The sequence below is a fragment of the Acanthochromis polyacanthus genome, chromosome 22, assembly GCF_021347895.1.
Source record: "Acanthochromis polyacanthus isolate Apoly-LR-REF ecotype Palm Island chromosome 22, KAUST_Apoly_ChrSc, whole genome shotgun sequence".
Taxonomy (NCBI): Eukaryota; Metazoa; Chordata; class Actinopteri; family Pomacentridae; genus Acanthochromis; species Acanthochromis polyacanthus.
In genome coordinates this window covers 6985911-7001699 of record NC_067134.1, presented here as the reverse complement: position 1 = coordinate 7001699, position 15789 = coordinate 6985911, and the positions used below count along the sequence as shown (strand labels likewise).

At 43.5% G+C, this 15789-nt stretch overlaps 3 protein-coding genes across 3 annotated transcripts in view; 2 read left to right on the top strand and 1 right to left on the bottom strand.

The window, feature by feature from the left end:
• Positions 1-15789, top strand: part of LOC127530215 (diphthamide biosynthesis protein 3-like) — a 139576-nt gene that overhangs the window by 120141 nt on the left and 3646 nt on the right. The window lies entirely within an intron of this gene.
• Positions 3625-6991, top strand: LOC110967830 (frizzled-7-like). Its single transcript, XM_022217549.2, has 2 exons — positions 3625-5322; positions 6504-6991. Exon 1 carries the CDS (start codon positions 3643-3645, stop codon positions 5281-5283), a length of 1641 nt encoding a protein of 546 aa, XP_022073241.2. The 5' UTR covers positions 3625-3642; the 3' UTR covers positions 5284-5322; positions 6504-6991.
• On the bottom strand, positions 13067-15365 carry LOC110967825 (claudin-22-like). Its single transcript, XM_022217543.2, has one exon. It carries the CDS (start codon positions 15330-15332, stop codon positions 14688-14690), a length of 645 nt encoding a protein of 214 aa, XP_022073235.2. The 5' UTR covers positions 15333-15365; the 3' UTR covers positions 13067-14687.

The following is a 15789-nucleotide window of genomic DNA, read 5'->3' as shown; positions in this document are numbered from 1 at the left end:
GACTCTGGTAAATGCTAATATTAGCATTAACTCCAACATTGGCATGACTCTCACCAATCCTAAAATTTGACCCCGCTACCACATGCAGTTAGCGAACGATATGCTAGCACCTTTGAAGAAACACAAGCTGTGTGCTGCTATTAGCCGGACATTCTAATGTTAGCAGACTAAATTACTCACAGGTTTAAGCTCTTCCTTTTGTTCAGAGTTTTAAAGGCTAAAACAATGAATTCCAAACAGTGAGAAAATAAAGTTAGCTAGAGTTACTGATGTTAGCATAGTTAGCTGGACATGGTAAGTAGAACCACAGTCTCTGGCTGTGTCCGAAATGGCATACTAACGTACTACTCATACTAAGTGTGACGTCAAGATAAGTATGTAGTGCGTTCACATTAGATAGTATGAAAAGATTGAGTACGCGAGAAATACCCGGATGTATACTATATCCGGAAAATATTTAAATATGCGTGGTGACCACACTAGTCATACTCAACCGCCCCATAATGCTTTGCGAGCTACCCACCGAAATGGAAGCCTCCGCGGGATCTGTGGCCAAACCGGGGCGATATATATGTACCCAGTGTTTTTATTTTATTTTATGTGGTTAGTAGTCTTCCTAATCACCCCACAGATTTGAGAAATAGGCGTTTTCTGACCAACGTTTTAAATTTGTCAGATGCCTCACAACGTGCTACTGAATGCTAGCAGCTAGTTGCAGCAGCTCGCTTTGCATACAGAACAAGTAGCAGCTACCTCCAGTAGTCTGCAGCTACAATTGAAACGATTCGCATAATCTGGCTAATAACTGCATGAGGAGTGCCGGCTTGAAATTGCCACATTAATTATGCGACTGTTTGTTAGCGTGAAATTGACCTGAAGCCGGCATTCAGCCGAGATATTTGATAGCCGTACTTCTGGTTTTTGTCGTCGGAGGTTTGAAATGCATTATGGGAAACGTAGTAGTATACTACAGTGTGAACGGTTGGCATCCTAATCATACTTATAGTACGTAGTATACAGTATATACTCATTGAGAATGTAGTATTTCAGACACAGCTGCAGCTAGTAAGCTAGTTAGCTAGATGCACAGTGTTAGCTGTGGTTAGCCCATTAGTTACACATTAGTTTCTGTGTTTTTTTAAAAGTGCCAATGAAAAAACAAGCATCTTTAGGAAAATTTTTGAAGTCGAAGACTAACTAGCTTAACTTCCTGGAAAACAAACTCTGTTTTACGTACCATGAAACTTCACAGGCTAATTCAGCCAAGATTATGCTAACTCCTGCTTTTAAAGCTGTGGGTAGTAATTTTAAGATATTTAGCCAAACATGCTAATGTGCAGATCGATCTGTTCCTTCTAATTTCAAAGTTTGTTTTAAAGGCTTTGAGGACAACAACTAGCATTTGTAAGTAGTTAGCCAGAGAGGCTAATGCTGGCAGTGATCATTCATTTTGTCAGTAAGTTTAGGCTACAACTGGGTAACGATGCTAAGTGATTGTTGTTTTAGACAGAAGAATTCATATCATTTGTTGGGGAGTGATGCTTGTTTTAGCTTTAGCTTTGTTAGCTCTGTTTTATTTTAGTGTTTCTATGATGTTTAGCTTTGGCTCTTTGTTTTCAACTCTTGACAGTTTCTTTGTTTGTCACCGGATCAACTAGAAAACCAAATTTTGATGAAACTTTTGTGTCGGTTTCATGTGTAAATATAGACTTCATGTTTGATTGATTGCAGAGATGAAAGCAACAGGAAGGTGTTTGTGAATATTTAAGTCTGTTTGTGTTTCTCTGTTTGATGAGAGGAATTCATTCTAATGTGGTCATTAATAAATCAGATGCTGCATCCTTTGATATTCAGACGTTATTTTTAATCTAAACAACAAACTTTTTCTTTGTTTCCTGTCAGTTTGTTGCAGCGTTCATGTTGCTACTCGATGTTCTGACATTTAAAACTGATTTATTTCACCTCATCAACACAAATATCATCTTAAATGTTGTCTCCACAGCAACAGAAGGTCAATCTGACTGAGACAGAAACCTAGCCTCTGCTAAGCTAAAGCTACATTTAGCTATTGTGTTTAAAACATAGATGAGACAAAAATCTGACTTCTGTCTCTTTCAAACATTATTATGTTTGCAGGAACTACGAAGCTAACAACCAAACTGACATGGCCAGTAGCTGCAGCTAGCCTTTGCTATGCTAACACCACATTTACATCAACTAGTTGTTGACTTTAAAACTCAAATTTTGATCAAGCAGCATCAGCTAAACTAATGCTAATGCTAACATAGCAGCTTAGCAACATAGCATCTGACAAATAAAACTTCAGTTTAATCTCATATTAATGTTAGAAACAACATTATCTTCTGAGTTTCCAAAATAAGTCTGTCTTTTTGAATCAGGACTGAAAATAAACCTGTTTAACTTCATAATATTTATAAATACTTTTATAATTTTAACATTTAGAGGTTCTGTTATTTCTCTTTATTTGTATTTTAGGTCTCATTTTAGTAAAGCCCTATAAGCTTCAGTCAATTCCAGCCATTTTCAGTACAAAAAAATCACTAATATTTCATTTGTAAATAAAAATATGACAAGAAATACAGGGAATATTGGACGCGCATCGCGAGGTGCATTTCCTTGAAAACGACCGATTCGTGGATTTTATACCGACTTCAAGACATGTTTTGGACAAAATATTTTACTGGCTTGTGTCGTCTGGATGTAAAAGGTTGGATTATGGCCGTTTTTTGTGGAATATTTTCATCTGTGTGTAATAATGAACCCGGAAATGTGAGTCGTGCTGTGTACGTTGAAGCCGTGTATAGAGAACGGATGGATGGATATTCGTTTTTGTCGGACAAATGTGTTTATATTACCCGCTGTGGTAATCACATCTGAAAGTGGTTTATACCGGTGGATTCATGAGAATCTAAGCTTTCCATCGGCGTATAGTGTTTATAATCGTGTTTGCAGCTTTAGACATTTAAGGAAATGCTTATGCAGATCTCAAAGTGTTCCGCAGGTGGAACACTGAAGCTTAACGGGTTAAACCTGCTGTTGGAGCTTCTTTCCACCAAAGATCAGAAGGATGTAGTTCTTAAATATGTCTAAAATTTATTTTTCTTCATTTTATCAGTTGTATCGTTCCTAACCTTTTTCTGTTTTTTTAAATTTATTTTAATTCTATGTGGTTGTTTTGTATTTATTTTTAACTTTAAAGAAGTTTTATTTTATATTTTCCACATGTTCAGATTGATATTGATTCCAGGGTGAGCCTTTAATGACTTTAAACTGACATATTAAACAGAATATTATCTTCTCTGTTTATTATACTTCTGTTGACAGCAGCATGTTCTAAAAGTGTAAATAAATAAACACAATAACTGTTACATGTAGAAATACTGCAGTAAAGTACCAGTACTACTGTTGGTGTTTCAGTATTAGTACTTCACTGTATTTAAACACACAAACACACACAGACACAACAGCAATAAGACACGACAGCAGCCAATCAGCAGGCAGAGCCCTGAAACAACACGGCGTATGATTGGTCGATCGAGTCACTCCTCCTGCTGTTTAAAACCGTTGTCAGAGTGGAGAACCTTCAGAACATCTCAGAGCTGCAGCAGAACCTTCCTCCTGATGTCTGGGTCCATCTGCTGCCTCTTGGTCCTCCTGGTCCTCCTGGTCCTCCGGCCGGCCCCTGGGCAGCTCCAGGACTTCGGACCGGCCCCCGGGCAGCTCCAGGACCTTGGGGACCAGGGCGTCTGCCAGCCCATCTCCATCCCGCTGTGCAGAGACCTGGACTACAACCGGACCATCCTGCCCACCCTGTTGGGCCACAGCAGCCAGGAGGATGCCGGTCTGGAGGTCCATCAGTTCTACCCGCTGGTGGAGGTCCGGTGCTCGGCAGAACTGCGCTTCTTCCTGTGCTCCCTGTACGCCCCGGTGTGCACGGTTCTGGACCGGGCCATCCCCCCCTGCCGGGCGCTGTGTGACCGGGCCCGGCGGGGCTGCGAGCCGCTCATGAACCGGTTTGGCTTCCCATGGCCGGAGCGGCTCCGCTGCCAGAACTTCCCGGTTCATGGTGCTGGAGAGATCTGCGTAGGTCAGAACACCAGCGACGGCGACCCGACTCCCGGCTTCCCTGAGCTCCGGACCCCATCCCCCCAAACCTTCTCCTGCCCCCACCAGCTGCAGGTGCCCCCCTACTTGGGCTACCGGTTCCTGGGGGCTGTGGACTGTGGTGCCCCCTGTGAGGTGTCCCAGCCCGGAGGACTCCTGTTCTTCTCTGAGGAGGAGGTGAAGCTGGTCCGGCGGTGGGTCGGCGTCTGGTCGGGTCTGAGCGCCATCAGCAGCCTCTTCGCTGTCCTCAGCTCGCTGCTGGACGCCCGGCGGTTCCGGTACCCAGAGAGACCCGTCGTCTTCCTGTCCGGCTGCTGCTTCATGGTGGCGGTGGCGTATGGTGCCGGCTTCCTGCTGCAGGACCGGGTGGCCTGCATGGACCGGTTCAGGGAGTACGGGTACCGGACGGTGGTCCAGGGAGCCAGGCAGGACAGCTGCACCATCCTCTTCACGGTTCTGTACTTCTTCAGCATGGCGAGCTCCGGCTGGTGGGTGGTTCTGTCCGTTTCCTGGTTCCTGTCCACTGCCATGGCGTGGGGTCAGGAGGCCATTGAGGCCAAAGCTCGGTTCTTCCACGCGGCGGCCTGGTCAGTGCCGGCGGTCCAGATGGTGGCGGTCCTGGTGTCGGGTCGGGTGGAGGGCGACCCGCTGACGGGCGTGTGCTCCGTGGGGATCTATGACGAGGCAGCGCTGCGAGGCTTCGTCGTGGCGCCGCTCTGCGTCGGCCTCCTGGTCGGCGCCTCCTTCCTGCTGGCCGGCTTCGTTTCGCTGCTCCGGATCAGAACCATCATGAAGGACGGCGGCGCCGAGACGGTGAAGCTGGAGAGTCTGATGATGCGTGTTGGCGTGTTCGGCATTCTCTACATGCTGCCCACCACCGCCGTCATCGCCTGCTGCCTCTACGAGCTGAGCTCACGGCGCCGCTGGGAGGAAACATGGCGGCTGCAGACGTGCAGAGGATTCGCCGTAACGTGTCCGGATGGACAGATGGCGCCGAGCTCACCAGACCTCACCGTGTTCCTGGTCAAATACCTGATGAGCCTCATGGTCGGCGTCACGTCGGGGTTCTGGGTTTGGTCGAGGAAGACGCTGCAGGCGTGGCGACGTTTCGTAGGACTGAACAGAGGTGAGACGACGGAACCACAACCCACGGTTTGACCAGAACACCGAAGAAGAACCTTCAGCTGGACTCATCAGGTAACGATGCAGGAAAATGGAAACCAGGGTTTTATAAAAATCACAAATGTTCTGTTCAAAATGACAGTTTAAGGGGAATCTGTCCCAAATCTGTTGAATTATATATATATATATATATATATATATATATATATATATATTATTTTTGGGGGTGGGGGGGACTTTTTGCAGCTTTATTATCATTATTGTACAGTCTTAGTGAGAGGAAGACAGGAAAGTCAGGAGAAGAAAGGAGGAAGAAAGGGCTATGGGTGGGAATGGAACCCATGATGGCCGCTGCATGGCTCACCTACCCAACCTGTCGATCTACCCCAGCACCGAAACCTGTTGAAATGTGTCCTAAATTACATAAAAATGATCCAAAATGTCTGAAAATTGATTCAAAACCTGTGCTAAGTCACATAAAATCATTCAAAATGACCAAATCTGTCCAAACAACTTGAAACATGCTCATAGTTACATGAAATTTGTCCAAAAATATGATTAAAATTACATCAAATTGTCCAAAATGTGGGGCTGCTCAGCGGCGTAGTGGTTAGCACTTTCGCCTTGCAGCAAGAAGATCCCTGGTTTGAATCCCGGGGTGGGCCTGGGATCTTTCTGCACGGAGTTTGCATGTTCTCCCTGTGCATGCGTGGGTTTTCTCCGGGTACTCCGGCTTCCTCCCACAGTCCAAAAATATGCTGAGGTTAATTGATTACTCTAAATTGCCCGTAGGTGTGAATGTGAGTGTGATTGTTTGTCTGTATATGTAGCCCTGTGACAGACTGGTGACCTGTCCAGGGTGTCCCCTGCCTTCGCCCAAGTCAGCTGGGATAGGCTCCAGCACCCCCCATGACCCTAGTGAGGATAAAGCGGTGGATAGAGAATGGATGGATGGATGTCCAAAATGTTGTGACAATTCGTCCAAATGTGCTTGAACTTCATCAGAAATGAGTTAGAATTGGTCCAGAATGACTTGAAGTTTGCCATGACGTGGACATAAAGATCTAAAGCTCTAAATCTGGACCACATCACTCAGAATTAACCAAAAAATTATTAGAAATTTGTCCGGAATTAAAGACAGTTATTACAATGAAAAACAATCAGTTCAGCCAAAATAAAAAAAAAAAACATCTGATGTTCAAATGTTGAAGGTTCTTCTTCTTTCTGTTCGTCCCTCTGATTATAAACGTCTGTAGATCGTCATCAGGTCCTGTTGGTCGGAGGAGCTTCACTAGAAACCAGGATGATGACATTCCAGGTGTTTGTTCTTTGTGTTGACCTTCTACGTCTAAACCAACTTTACACTCTGGTACAGGCTTCTTCTGGAAGGTTCTTCACCTCTCAGAGAGGTGAAAGATCTTTCAGAACCTTCCAGAAGATGCCTGTATATTGTATGTTTACACAGTACTACATGTCTAAACCATCTTTAGGGTTAGTAGCGTTCTCTCAACTTTGATACCCTACAAAACCAACCAGTCTTCCTCTAGAAGGTTCTGGAAGGTGTTATCGTCTTCCAGAACCTTCTAGAGGAAGACTGGTTGATTCCTCCAGAACTCCTCTGATGAATTTTCCAAGTCTTGATCGGTTCCATGAAGAACTTTTACAGCTGATGTGTTAAAATGAACTCTGTCTTTGAGTCTTTTTGTGTTTTTGTGAATAAAAATCTGCAAACTGAGGAGAAAACGTTTTGATTCATTGTGATTTTTCCTGTTTTTTCTTCACGTCTGAATATTTTTAAATAAAGATTAAAACTCTGTTCGCAGCAGAGAACTGGACGAAGCACCACTGAGCTGCATTTAGTTTGGTTCAGCTGAAAATAATCTACAGGTTTTTATGTCAGACGACAATTTAAACAATATTTTAGCTGGAATTCAACAAAACAGTGGAAAAGTAACCGATAATTTAGTGAGAAAAATGATGATTGTAGGATGTTTTCAGGTAAAATCTGCATCTCCAGTGGTTGGTTGTGTTGTTTTGTTTGTTTTTATTGTTGTGTACTTTGTTTTGTTGTTGTTTAGTTTGTTTTTGTTTTGTTAGTTTTTATTGTTGTTCAGTTTATTTTTATTGTTTAGTTTGTTTTATTGTTGTTTAGTTTGTTTTATTATTGTTTTGTTAGTTTTTATTGTTTAGTTTGTTTTTATTGTTGTTCAGTTTGTTTTTATTGTTTAGTTTGTTTTGTTGTTGTTTAGATAGATAGATAGAGTAAACCTTTATTAATCCCACAGTGGGGAAGTTTACATTGTACAGCAGCAGATAGGACATTTGAATAAAAAAAGAGTGCAGCACAGAATGCACACAGTGCATATATTTACAGCAAAATGTCTATGAAATAGAAATTTGTGTTTGTCTGTTTGTGGTGGTATAATCTTGACATTTTAATGTTATATGTTTATTTACTTTGAGAAATGATCTCTCGAGTTGTTCTTTTTGGTTTTCTTCTTCTTGAATGTTTCATGTGCTCAGTTCTGACCAGCAGGGGGCGACATGAGTTCATCACAGTACTGGAAGTACAGCAGGTACACCCCCTGTCAAATTTTTAGGACACTTTCTCATTCAAATAAATTAGAACCTGTCCTAAACATTTTGACAGGGGGTGTCCATGAAGTACTACCTGTGAGGTACATGAAGTACTACCTGTGAGGTACATGAAGTACTACCTGTGAGGTACATGAAGTACTACCTGTGAGGTACATGAAGTCAGGGGCGTCACCAGACCTAATACTGTACTGGGGCACACCTGGGGCACAAAGCATTCATGAGAGTGCGCAAAGTGTGCGAGAAAAAAAAAAACATAATCAGCACTTATTCACATAAAAAAACCTAAATAGTTCTTTAAACCATTCAATAATATCAGACTATGTTGTTGTCTAGATCTTTGATTAACCATCTGAAATGTACTGCGGTAATGCATTTGGCCTACTTGTGCACTTTACTCTCGACTTCTAAACCATTACTGATAAATGCAAATAGGAAGAGCAATGAATCTTTTTGAAATATTTATTTCAGTAAACATCTGCAAACTGAACATTTACAAATGTAAAAAAAATAAAAATAAAGCACTCCAAAATCTCTGGGTTCTTTTATTTCCATAGTAGAAGAATAAATGAACAACTGTTGTGTGTCACTTCAGGCAGTCATTTTTTGGGGAGTAAACTGTAATGTCTTGTTTTCATTTTTGCAAAGTGGTCAATCACTTGGCTGTGGCTTAACTTGGAAAGTTCCTCACTCTCCACTGACATGATGGCAAGATGGTGAAGCCTATCCTGCCCCATTGTGCTTCTCAGCCAAGTGTGGAGCCGTCTCAGCACACTGAACATCCGTTCACAAGTGCAGCTGGACACTGGGATGGTCAGAGCTATCTGAATGACCTGTGTCAAGGTTGGGAACATGACTTGATCCAGCAAGCTGAAAACACATTGCATGTCTGTGATTGGAAGGCTCTCCCACTATTACTTACAGGTGATATATACACAGGAAAAGACCTTGAGCTGCTGCTGTTAAACAGTCTGACAGCAGCAGGTATGAATGACCTGTGGTAGTGCTCCCTCCTTGATGGTGGCGGCAGTAGTTAGTTAGTCAGTCTGCTACTGAAGGAGCTGCTCAAAGCTCCTTCAGTGTGGTGGAGGGGGTGAGAGGCGTTGTGAATAACGTTAGCTAACTTAGCATTAACTGAAGACAGACTTATGTAGCCTAGCTAGCTAGGACTTCACTTACCTCTCTCATTCCTCGCTGCTTTATCCCTGCTGCGGGCGAATAACTTTCTGATATCCATCTAGGAGTTACAGTTTGAGTCAAATCAAAATCAAAAAAATATATTTAACAAGTTGTCGGCTGACGTTACCTACCTCACGCAGTGATTCTCATCGCCCCTCTCTCTCTCTCTCTCTCTCTCTCTCTCTCGACTTCAGTTGATCAGCTGAAGTCACTACACGTGAATAAATTACCATATTAATTAGCCATGTGCACATTGTTTGAGTGGAGTGAATACAGTAGCAATGAATTACCATACTAAGTAGTATGTGCGCTGTAGTCTATGCTATGTAGACTTAAAACTCCGAAGTGATTTTTATTTTTTTTATTGGTGAAATTTTTTACTGGGGCACTGCAGATCAATACTGGGGCACGTGCCCCAGTGAAATCTGTCTGGCAGCGGCTGCATGAAGTACTACCTGTGAGGTCCATGAAGTACTACCTGTCAGGTCCATGAAGTCCTACCTGTCAGGTCCATGAAGTCCTACCTGTGAGGTCCATGAAGTACTACCTGTGAGGTCCATCAAGTCCTACCTGTGAGGTCCATGAAGTACTACCTGTGAGGTCCATGAAGTACTACCTGTGAGGTCCATGAAGTACTACCTGTGAGGTCCATGAAGTACTACCTGTGAGGTCCATGAAGTCCTACCTGTGAGGTCCATGAAGTACTACCTGTGAGGTCCATCAAGTCCTACCTGTGAGGTCCATGAAGTACTACCTGTGAGGTCCATGAAGTACTACCTGTGAGGTCCATGAAGTACTACCTGTGAGGTCCATGAAGTACTACCTGTGAGGTCCATGAAGTACTACCTGTGAGGTCCATGAAGTCCTACCTGTGAGGTCCATCAAGTCCTACCTGTCAGGTCCATGAAGTCCTACCTGTCAGGTCCATGAAGTCCTACCTGTGAGGTCCATCAAGTCCTACCTGTGAGGTCCATCAAGTCCTACCTGTGAGGTCCATGAAGTACTACCTGTGAGGTCCATCAAGTCCTACCTGTCAGGTCCATCAAGTCCTACCTGTGAGGTCCATGAAGTACTACCTGTGAGGTCCATGAAGTACTACCTGTGAGGTCCATGAAGTCCTACCTGTGAGGTCCATGAAGTACTACCTGTGAGGTCCATGAAGTCCTACCTGTGAGGTCCATCAAGTCCTACCTGTGAGGTCCATGAAGTCCTACCTGTGAGGTCCATGAAGTACTACCTGTGAGGTCCATGAAGTACTACCTGTGAGGTCCATGAAGTACTACCTGTGAGGTCCATGAAGTCCTACCTGTGAGGTCCATGAAGTACTACCTGTGAGGTCCATCAAGTCCTACCTGTGAGGTCCATGAAGTACTACCTGTGAGGTCCATGAAGTACTACCTGTGAGGTCCATGAAGTACTACCTGTGAGGTCCATCAAGTCCTACCTGTGAGGTCCATGAAGTACTACCTGTGAGGTCCATCAAGTCCTACCTGTCAGGTCCATCAAGTCCTACCTGTCAGGTCCTACCTGTCAGGTCCATGAAGTCCTACCTGTCAGGTCCATGAAGTCCTACCTGTGAGGTCCATCAAGTCCTACCTGTGAGGTCCATGAAGTCCTACCTGTGTACTTCAGGCACAGTGAGTACTTCACCGTTCATCACAAAATGTCCACACGGATTCATGAAATGTTGGTGAAATAATCTGTACACAACAGCACAGAAAAATGAATAAATCCCCAAAATTAAAAAAAATCATCAGCAAAAACTATGATAAACATGAAGAAAACAATGTTTAGAAAATGTTTCAGACACACACTGAAATATTATTAAGTATTAATATTAATTAAATATTCATTAATGTCCAAAGAAACATGGGGAGATGTTTACAAATGGCAGAAAAAATACCCAAAATGTTCAATCAATGTCTGAAAAAAATACTAAAACCTCCTACAATAATTTAAGGCAACTGTTCCAAATGTTTTAATAAACAATAAGTTTAAAAAAAAAAATCTATAAACGCCTCAAAAATGTGTGTACAAGGAGTTAACGGGGGACGTATGTAGCTAGTAGGAGCTAACAGGAGATATATGTAGCTAGTAGGAGTTAATAGGAGATATATGTAGCTAGTAGGAGCTAACAGGAGCTATATGTAGCTAGTAGGAGTTAATAGGAGCTAATTGTTTGTTTTGTTTGGTGGCCATAATTTCATTGGCAGTTGTCTGAACTCTCAGTCTGAACCAACGTTTAAAACGTCGTCTGTTTGTGTTTCTTGTAGGTTTCGAGCTGAAGCTAAACGTGGTGTTTTGTGTGAACATGCTAGCAGCAGGTCCACTGTAGACCTGGTCCCTGAACCCAGACCGGGTCGGAGGGTTCCTGTGTTCTGAGGACGATTTATGAGTTGACTTTGGCCTCTTCAGTCTGTTGTTGTAGCAGATTAGCTGATTAGCTTCATTTCCAGCCTCATTCTCTGCGTCCTTCGTTTCTGCTGCAGGATTAAAACAACAACTTGAAGCTGCTCGGAACATCCAGACCTTTCAGACAGGTCCATGAAGCTCAGAACCCCCAGACCTTTAAGACGGGTCCATGAAGCTAACGTACCGTCATTAAAAGAGGATGTTAGGGTTCTTGGGTTCTTCTCCTCCAGGTGGTCTCAGGTGACCAGCAGAGGTCAGGTGGACATGGCGTTCCCAGTGTTTGTCGGTGTTGGCAGAGCGTGGCAGCATTTCCGTGTTTGTCTTCGGGATGGAACAATGTGAGGCTGAAGGTTCTGCTTCCTGACGAGGCCTCATGCCGCTCCATTAATGGCTCCATTGTCCCGGGAGGAAGACGGTAATTAAAGCCTCAGCGTTTGAAGTCTGTGGGAGAGTTCAGTGATCAGTGCCAGACCCCCTCCTGCCAGCAGAACAACAACCAGAGAACAGCTGATGTTCCTCTGACTGATGTTCCTCACAGATGGAACCATCGACCAACCAGAACCGAGCTTTAGTCCAAAAACCAGCTGGAAGCGTTCTGTCACCAGATAAACATTAGAACCCTGTGACCCAAACTGTGTGTTCAGGTCACATGGTTCGGTTGCTATGGTGATGCTGTGTTTAGGTCACACGGTTTGGTTGCTATGGTGATTGTGTGTTTAGGTCACATGGTTCAGTTGCTATGGTGACGCTGTGTTTAGGTCACACAATTCAGTTGCTATGGTGATGCCATGTTTAGGTCACGTGGTTCGGTTGCTATGGTGACTGTGTTTTTAGGTCATGTGGGCCGGTTGCTATGGTGACATTGTGTTTGGGTCACGTGGTTCGGTTGCTATGGTGACCGTGTTTAGGTCACATGGTTCGGTTGCTATGGTGACCGTGTTTAGGTCACATGGTTCGGTTGCTATGGTGTGGAGGTCAGACGGTGTGGTTGCCGTGGCGACGGCTGCAGGTTATAATGGCTTATTGTTGGAGCAGAACAACAGCAGATTGTTTCTCTGTGAGGAGCTGCAGGCGACCAATCAGAGGACAGGAGGACAAACGGACGACTCATCCTGATGATGTCGCTTCCTGTCTCTGCATAATCAGTAGTATCTGCTGAAGTACCTGGGTAGTACTACAGATACTACTACAGGTACTACACCAGATACTACACTTGTCTGTAGTACCTGTGATAGTATCTATTTTGATAACAACATTTATCTATTATTTTTTATTATTTTTCAGTTATTTAGTGTTTCCTTTATTTGATTTGAACACAACAGATTTACTTTGTTTATTTTATTTTAATAATGCTTTACAACCAACAAGACATAAATGTTTTGCAAAAGTGTGTTTATTTATTATAACAGTTATGAATTTAATTATGTTTGAAATCTAATATTATTTAATATTTATTCAACTTCAACTGTTTTCCTCAACTGACAACAAAGAAATAATTTGGTTTTATATGAAATATTTATTATAAGATCATTTTGATTTATTTTTAAAACATGTAAGTCATATCTGTGTAGATTTTTTTTTATATTTAATTCACTGATTAGTTTGAAACTTGAATAAAAACATGAAACGTTCCGACAGTAGAATTCTCTTTATTTGACATTTCCCTGCTGATCACATTCAGTTCTATGATAATCAGTAATCAATAACCAATCTGATTGAACAAACAGTGATTTCAACAAACAGCAGCTTCACAAACATTCATCAAAAAACCCAGACAGCTTCAGTTTGTTCCAGGAAAACCAAGAAAGCGGAATAAAATGCTTTAGATTCAGAAGAAGCTCAACAGGAAGTAATTAAAAGAGGAAACAGGAAACAGCAGCTTTGTTCTCTTTGGCTTCACAAATAAAAGCTGATTGAAAAACGTTTCCTCCATTTGACTTTCTCTGGATCAAACCATTCATTTTTTCATGTCGTCGATGATTTAAAGAGAAATTCAGACACAGAAAGGAGCTCAAATTAAATGTTAAAGATCGTTAAAAAGATGTCTGAATATTTAAATCTTTTATCTTTGTGTTCAACTTCAGCCTAGAAAGAAGATTTCTGTCTAAAGTTTAGATCCAGAAAACCTCAAATGGTTTAAACATTAAAAATAAAAACACGAAAAAGGTGCCAGAAAAAAGTAAAATAAGCATTTAAATTCACTAAAATAAGGAACTTTACATCAGTTCCTGTTCATAAAATTCAGTTTTACAATAAAAGTAAAATATGAGTTTAAATAATTATTGATCCAAATGAGGGGAGAATAAATTTTACATATTTTAATTTAAATCCAATAAAAACTGAAATTTTATAGTCAAAAAAGAACAAATGAGTTTTTATAAAATCTAGACTTTATAAACAAAATCATTTTCTGTTAAAATGCGGCAGCAAAGAGCAGAACTGAGGTTATTTTCTGTGTTTAAAGTTTGAAAATGTGGAAAAATATATAGATTTTTATGTCCACATTTTCAGCGTTTTGTTGAAATTTTTGAACATTTTTGGGTGGAAAAAATGTTAAAAACATTCTTGTTTCTTTAAGAACATTTCCCAAAAAAATCAACCAAAATCCAGCGAATTCTACAGATAGATCAGTTATGCGGATATACATGTAATCACTTTAGATAATTTTAGAATTTTTTTGGGAAGATTTTTACTCATATTTTGAAACTATTTACAAGAATTTTCTTTAAATATTTTTTCTTTTTTGCTGAATTTTTTGATTTTTTTTCAGACGAAGAAACAACAGTTTTTGGTGCTGTAAATTTAGGACAACAGAGTTTTAAACAGAAAAGTTCAACAGAAACTGAACTCAGTTTTTCTTCAGTTCGTCCTGAGAGTTCCTGGAAACTTTGCTTCGCGAAATCGTCTTTGTTTGGACGGAAATGCAGTTTATGACAAGCGGCATTTACGTAAACACGCCATTTAAGTAAAAACGGAAACGGCATTTTTTAGTAAACGGCGTTTGTGGAAGCCCCATTTCCGTAAACGGCGTTTACGAAAACACACCATTTACTTAAACACTTTTACGTAAAACACATTTACGTAAAAACGTAAACAGTGTTTATGTAAATGTTGCTTTCGTAAACGCCACTTACGGAAATGTCGTTTACGGAAACAGCGTTCCTCTGTGTTTTCTGGCCTTCATTGGTGTTTTCTTAGCATTTTTTTTGCGTCTCTTAGCGGTTTTTGGTTGTTTTCCGGCGCCCCGCTGCCCCTCAGACGTACTCCATCCTGCTGCCGTGGCTCCTGGTCGTCGTGGCGACAGGCAGTCGGTGGGCGTGGCCACTGCAGCGCCACATGCAGGACGCCAGCAGCAGTGCTCCGGCCACCAGCTGCAGAACACCGCCCGTCCAGCCACAGAACAGCGCGTCTCCAAACTCCCAGCGAGGAACCACGTCGGGCAGCGATGGGTCGAAGAAGCGCAGCACGGTGAGGTGGGCCACGTAGGACGCCGGGACCAGGCCCAGCACGCCGGCCAGCAGGACCAGGACGCCGCCCGCCGCCCTCAGAGCCGTCTTCCGGCCGGCGTGACCCCGGCAGCCGTTGACCAGGCCGAGGCCGGGGATGGCCAGCAGGACGGCCAGCAGCCCGGCGCCCAGAGAGCCGCACATCAGGACACGGGCCAGCTTGATGTCGGGCGGCAGGCCCAGCAGGCCGTCGTAGGGCCGGCACTCCAGCAGCCCCAGGTCCTGGACCACGCAGGTCTCCCACAGGCCCAGATGGTAGGTCTCGCTGGGCAGCAGCTCAGTGGACAGCGTGAGCCACGAGGTCATCAGGGTGGCAGCCAGAGCGCTCAGCCAGCCGGCCGCCGCCACCGACACCGCCAGCAGCTGCAGGACTCCGTCCGCCCGCTCCGACATCGTCTGCCAAAGACGCTTGGATCGGCCGGGAGGCAGCCTGCCCCCCCCCCACCCCCCCACCCCCCCACCACCACCACCGCCTCCCTGTGCGGTGTGATTGGCCGACGGGAACAAGGCGGCGCTGTGAGGCGGTCAGGATGTCGTTGGGCTGCAGACAGGATGCTGTGGATGCCCTCCGTTCCGACTCTCCATTTGAAGCCCACAGCCCCCCATCTGCCCCCATCTGCCCCCCGCAGTGTCAACCACAGACCCCCTTTGTTCAATCGGACACCAAACAGGATGCTGACGTTTCCACGGCGACGCAGGACAACATTCAGCTGGCAGCTTCAGCAGCAGCAGAAACACTCAGATGGAGTATTTTATAGATAAACTACAGGTTCTACTGCATCAGATGAAGAACTTTATTAATAAACTGCAGTGTTTCAGGGCTGCACAGTGGGCTAGTGATTAGCACTTC

What these genes read in the sequence shown, in the direction of transcription:
- LOC110967830 (XM_022217549.2), top strand. Translation starts at nt 3,643, where the DNA reads ATGTCTGGGTCCATCTGCTGCCTCTTGGTCCTCCTGGTCCTCCTGGTC.
- LOC110967825 (XM_022217543.2), bottom strand. Translation starts at nt 15,332, where the DNA reads ATGTCGGAGCGGGCGGACGGAGTCCTGCAGCTGCTGGCGGTGTCGGTG.